This window comes from Petaurus breviceps, unplaced genomic scaffold (genome assembly GCF_028583685.1).
Source record: "Petaurus breviceps papuanus isolate PSGF00001 unplaced genomic scaffold, PetGlider_PUasm1.0 577, whole genome shotgun sequence".
NCBI classification, from domain to species: Eukaryota; Metazoa; Chordata; class Mammalia; order Diprotodontia; family Petauridae; genus Petaurus; species Petaurus breviceps.
In genome coordinates, this window is record NW_027186389.1 from 1,591,242 (window position 1) to 1,597,218 (window position 5,977).

Genomic DNA, 5,977 nt, shown 5'->3' on the forward strand with positions numbered 1-5,977 from the left:
TGCTGAAGTAACGGACTTTGGAATCCTAGGCGTGGCAGGGGAAGCCCCTGGGCATGAGGGGGTTAAGGGCCGCCCCCCCCCCCATTCTCCAGGTCTCCTCTTCCTCCAGCTGTGCATTCCAAAGCCATGACCTCAGGCGGTGGCAGTGCTCCCCCGCTGTCTAGGACTCCTAGCTCACGTCTTCCTCGCCTTTCCCAAAAACCAAGGGGGGGGGGGGAGGAGGCGGACCCCAGAGCCCAGGTCTCGTTTACCAAGGCACGAATCCCAGAGGGGCACGTGGGAGGGGAAGGGGATGCCTCAGCCTGCTGGATGGGATGGACGCTTATGCTTCTGGGAGTCTTTAACCTGAGTGCCAATGTGGGTTTCCGGCAGGCGTGGTGGTAAGCCTCCGAGAGTAATCTGACCGGGATAGAAGAACCTCAGGCATCCGGCCCCTCCCCAATCCATCTCAGGGACCCCACTATCCTGGGCTCCTCTCGTTGAAGCGGGGATCCTGTCCCCAGCCCCGGCTAGCCACAGCCCTGAGGTGGGGGAAGGGCAACAGGGGCGCCGCCCCTAGATCCCAGAGACATTCCTTGGTCTAAGACAGACAGGCCAAGTACCTTATAAGGAGAGCTCCTGCAGCTGGCTGTCAGGCCTCTCCCCAGGCCCCCGAAGTCCTCTGCCTGCCTCGGATGCTCGATTTTGGGATATGACCTCCCCTTAGCTCCAGCCAGGCGACCCAGGCCTATGCCCCTAGAGGCGCCACGCCCTTTCCCTTTCCCAGCTAAGTAGCCTAAAGCAGAATACCCTCCACACCCAGGTTGGCATGTTCCCCTCTTTTTGAAGGCTGGATTTAAATGGATGCAGCCCCAGATCCCTGGCTTTGTGGGCACGTTTGGGGCGGTGGTCTTAATGAAGTAGCCATATCCAGAAGATAATATCTCTCTCTCTTCTCCTCTCCCCCCCTCCCCCCCCAGCTTCTCAGAGTAGCAGGACCAAGACCTGTCTGATCCCCCTTCCCAGGAAGGAGTGTGACAAGAGGTTTCAGGTATAGGGGTGACCCAGGCACCTTTTGGGGTGGATTAGGGTGGGACTCTTGAAAAATGCATGCCTCCCAGGGCTGGCACACCCTTGTGTCCACACACACACACATGCAAACAATCCCCAGAGGGGAAGTCGGGAGATTAATTTAGGGGCATTCCAGGCCTAAGGGTAGCTGACAGGGTGGGCCCTTGGTGCTGTGTTTGGCTTCCCAAATCTCAAAGGCAGTCTTAGGCTGGAGCCCAGGCTCGTCTGTAATTATCACCTCCTCCTCCCTCAGCCATGCCGGTGACCATCACTCGAACCACTGTGACCACTACCACCACCTCTTCTGGCCTGGGCTCACCCACCATAGTGGGCTCTCCTCGGGCACTAACATCCAGGCTGGGCCTCCTGCGCCTGCTGCAACTGGTGTCCACCTGTGTGGCCTTCTCCTTAGTGGCCCATGTGGGTGCCTGGGATGGGGTTATGGGCCACTGGGCCATGTTTGCTTGGTGCTTCTGTTTTGCCATGACGCTGGTGATTCTGGTGGTGGAGGTGGGTGGCTTCCAACCCCGATTCCCACTCTCCTGGCGCAATTTCCCCATCGCCTATGCCTGCTATGCCACCCTGCTCTGCCTCTCGGCCTCCATCATCTACCCTGCCACCTACGTCCAGTTCATGGGCCAGGGCCAAAGACGAGACCATGCCATTGCAGCCACCTTCTTCTCTTGTGTGGCCTGCCTTGCCTATGCCACTGAGGTGGCCTGGACCCGAGCACGGCCCGGGGAGGTCACAGGCTACATGGCCACTGTCCCTGGCCTCCTCAAGGTCTTTGAGACTTTTGTAGCCTGCATCATCTTTGCCTTTGCCAGTGACCCACCCATCTATCGGCATCACCCAGCCCTGGAATGGTGTCTGGCTGTCTACTGTATCTGCTTCATCCTGTCTGCCGTGGCCATCCTCCTGAGCCTTGGTGACTGCACAGGACAACTGCCCATCTCCTTCCCTAGTTTCCTCACAGGCCTGGCCATGCTGGCAGTGGCTCTCTATGCCTCAGCCCTGGTGCTGTGGCCCCTCTATCAGTTTGATGACCGGAGGGGTGGCCGGCCCCGAAGGCGAGATGATTCTGGCTGCCCCAGTCGCCATGCCTCTGCTGTCTGTGATTGGGATCGACGGCTGACTGTGGCCATCCTCACGGCAGTCAACTTCCTGGCCTATGTTGCTGACCTGGTACACTCGGCCCGGCTGGTCTTCATTAGGGTGTGAGGTGGGCACCAGCCTTCCAGCCTCTCCATTCCCAGCTTCCTCCTTTTTCCTTTCTTCTGTCCCTTTGCCTGCTTTTCTCACTCTCTACTTTCCTTCTTTCCCACTAGCTCTTGGCCTCCTTTTTCTCTCTCTCCTCCATTCTCCTGCCCTTCTGCCTGTCCCAACTCTCCTCTAAGGTGCTGAGCTTCCTACCCCTGGACCAATTCCCAGTAGCTATTCTAGGGTTACTTGGCCATGGGTTCCTACTGCCAAAGCATGTTGGTCTGCCTGCTCCCCTTCCCACCCAGTCCTGTGTGCCTTAGTCTGTGTGAATGTTGGGAGAGCTGGAGAAGGTGGTGGCCTCCTCCATCCTCTTCCTGCCTGACTGGAGGTGGTGGGGGCAGCCTCTCTGTGCCAAATGCACCTCCTCCTGCGAGTGAAAAATGTATTCCAAGAGGTGTCTAGGATTCTCAGTTGGAGGGCAAAGTCCTCAAGCCCTTCTCCACTTTGGTCTCCATGATCACAACATCATTGACAGCTCCTCCTGGCTATCTGGGGAAAGGGAATTCAGGAGGGGGAGTGCCATCCCTCCCCATCTGCCTTGGACCTTTCTGGTCCAGTGAATGTCAGTCAATACTGAGACTCAAGGCAAAGGACTCCTGACCCAGAAATGCCTGGAGTGATGGCTTTCCTTAAGACTAAGAGGCAAGTGGAAGAGATTTGGAGGACCAGAGAGAAGGGAGCAAACGTTTTCCTCTCAACCTTCTCTTCTCTGGTGCCCCACTGGCTTGTGAGTGTGTGTATGTTGTGTGTGTGTGTGTGTGTGTGTGTGTGTGTGTGTGTGTGAGTTCTTGCTGCTGCTTCTGAGCACCCCACATTGCTTTCTCTGTGGAGATGATGTTGGGCTGTGTAGGATGTGATGGTGTATTCCTATACTGGCCCTCCCTCTCCCTACACATCTGCAGTTAGTGTTGGCGATTTTTTTTTACCTCAACATAAAGACCACATATGAAGTGCTTGTTGTGGTGGATTCTTTTTTTTTGGGGGGGGAATAGTGTCATGAAGTACCCCAAGTCCTGAGTCTTGTAAGCACTGGGGGTAAGAGGAGACCACCACCGGTATTTCTTGTTTGTTGAGCAGAGAGGAGGCTGGGGGTGGGGTGGGGAGGAATGTGACAGATATGGAACTGGGTGGGTCGGCTATTCCTATCCCTATCCTGGACTCTTCTCAAGCACCCTGAAGTCTTCCAAGTCTGGACCTTCTCATCTTCACAATGGGAGTGGGGTGGGGTGTAGTGGACTAATGGGACTGAAATGAAGAGTCTTCCACTCTTAACTCCTAGGCAGGTGTCATAGGGCGTAAAGTGAATTCCAATCCTGTTTCAGACACTGACTAGCTGTATAACCCAGGGCAGGTTAGTTAACCTTTTCGAGTCTCAATTTTCCCATCTGCAGAATGGGGATAACAGCAGTTACCTCCCAGGGTGCTTGTGAGGATCAGATGAGCTAGTTATGTAGAAAGTGCTCTGCAAATCTAAACCGAGGCTGGGAAGGGCCAACTCCTCTAAGCCACAGGATTGCAGCTCTCCAGGGGTCACCTAGTCTTACTTCCTCATTTCACAAATGAGGAAACCAGAGAAGGGAAGGAAATTAGCCAAGTCGACTGAGCTAGTAGGAGAGCTGGGATCTGCACTGGGGTCTCCAGCCTCCTTGTTTTAAAGGTGGGCAAACAGTCCCATAGAGCTGGAGGGCTTTACCCATTGTCGAAGAGGGAGTTCTGCCCTGGGCTCCTTTCCTCACCCCCATGCAGGAGGCCCTGACTCTTCCTTGGAGAAGGTTCAAAACCTGAGAGCCCTGGAGCCCTGAGTCTGGATCTTGCCTCTGACAGTAGTTGTGTGACCTCTCTCTGAGCCTCAGTCTCCTTATCTGTAAAATGGGGTGAATCTTCATTTGTACCCTGTCCTTCACTGGGTGGTTCTTCTGGAGAAAGCACTTTCCCAGTGAACTCCAGAGGCAGGTCATAACCACAGACTCAGGACAATCATGAGATGCAAAGCTAGAGAGGCCTCAGATGTGGATGACAAGAGTCCGAGGGCGGTCTGGGGTAGGCTAGGGCTCAGTATCCAGGTCTGCCTCCCAGGCTTTAAGGCTCCAGCCAGGAGGACTGACCAAACGGACGTGACTCAAAGCTTGTCTAACAAAGCCTTCAGAGGAGGCTCTTGTTTGGGAGAACCTGTGAGGTAGGTACAAGCTGTTGCTGCCCCATTTTACAGCTGAGGAAACAAGTCTCTGAAAGCCTAAAGGGACTCTTCTATGGTCTGTCTCTTAGTTCAGGGGGTGGGATTCGAACCCGGGTATCCCAGGATTCCACGGTCAGCACCCCTTCCCGTTAGCAAGCTCTCCCCAAGAATGGGAGGAAAGAGGAGGGGCTCAAGCGCCCTGATGCCTGCATGCGGGGGCAGAACCCCTGGAGAGAACTAATAAGCACCGAGCAGATTCTGGAAGAAGGCCAAGCGCCGTGGTGACCGCTGGGAGGGGCGGGAGGACGCGGGAGGAAGAGAGGGGAAAGGGGGAAGTTAGCCCTTAACCAGCGTCCAGGCCATCGGGAGGGGCCAAAGGGAGGTGCAGGGAAGAGAAGCCGGGAGCTGACTGGCCCTGGCTGGAGAGGCCGCGTCGGATTCACCGGCTCCTCCGCCCTCTGGACCTCGGTGCAGAACCACGCGCCAGGGAACCAGCGAAGCAACAGACAGAGAAGACCAGAGACACCAGGGTCAGAGTCAGAGACCTGGAGAGACTTAATGAGCACAGACCCAGAGACCAAATAGAGACTCGAAGGGCCAGAGACAGACCCACGGAGACTCCTGGGAGACAAATTCCTGAACTCTGTCAAGCTCCTGCTACGTGCCAGGCGCTGTACTAAGGCATGCGGACACAAAGAAAGGAAAAAGACAGTCCCTGCCCTCAAGGAACTCCCAATCTAGAGTCTGTGTGTGTGTGTGTGTGTGTGTGCGTGCGCGTGTGTGCGCGTGCGCGCGTGTGCATTTCTGTGCATGCACGTGTGTGCATGTGCCCGCGCGCGCGCGTGTGTTGGGGGCGGGGGGGCGCCAGGGGCAAACACCTAGGTCCAGACAAGATCTAGAAAGGGAAACTGAAGACTTCTCTTCCCAGTAGGGGGAAGGCACCAGAATGAAGAAGGGGTGGGAAAGGCTCCTTGGAAAAGATGGGAATTAGCTGGGATCGGAAAGAAGCCAGAAAATGGAGATGAGGAGGGAGAACGGTCCAGGCATGGGGGGAAGGGGCGGCCGGAGAATGCCCGGAGGGGAATGAGCGTGGGTCTCATTCGGGAACAGTCACGAGGCCGGTGTCACTGAATGGAAGAGAATGGGGTGCTGGGCAGGGGTAAGGTGGAAGGTGTATAAAGGCTGGAAAGGCCCAGAGAGAGCCTCTAGGAGGCTGCGAGGGCCAGGTGGGGGCCTCCGAGAGAGGAGACAGAGACTGGACATTCGGGGAAACAGAGGGAGACACAGACTGGGGAGTGGAGAGACCGAACCTGCTGGCGCAGACAGCGGGCTTGCAGGGTGCCCAGGCTCTGCCCTCGTGCTGCCTGGGCCGCTCTGAGCAAGTCCTCGGCTCCTCTAAGCCTCGGTTTCCTTTTCTGTCAAGTTAGGGAGTGAGTGGTTTTCAAGGTCCCAGCTCTGACACTTTGTGATCCCAGGAGACATGCTGGC

At 56.3% G+C, this 5,977-nt stretch overlaps 1 protein-coding gene across 6 annotated transcripts in view; it reads left to right on the forward strand.

Moving 5' to 3' along the window:
* Positions 1-3,266, forward strand: part of MYADM (myeloid associated differentiation marker) — a 5,042-nt gene extending 1,776 nt beyond the window's left edge. For 5 of the 6 annotated variants that reach the window (XM_069103435.1, XM_069103434.1, XM_069103436.1 and 2 more), the window contains 2 exons: positions 960-1,030; positions 1,304-3,266. In XM_069103435.1, coding sequence (XP_068959536.1) covers positions 1,306-2,271 — 966 coding nt within the window. In that variant the 5' untranslated portion in view covers positions 960-1,030; positions 1,304-1,305 and the 3' untranslated portion in view covers positions 2,272-3,266. Of the gene's footprint in view, positions 1-225; positions 381-959; positions 1,031-1,303 lie in introns of those variants that run through there. The other variant, XM_069103439.1, reaches the window with a different exon arrangement.
* Positions 3,267-5,977: the final 2,711 nt, after the last annotated feature.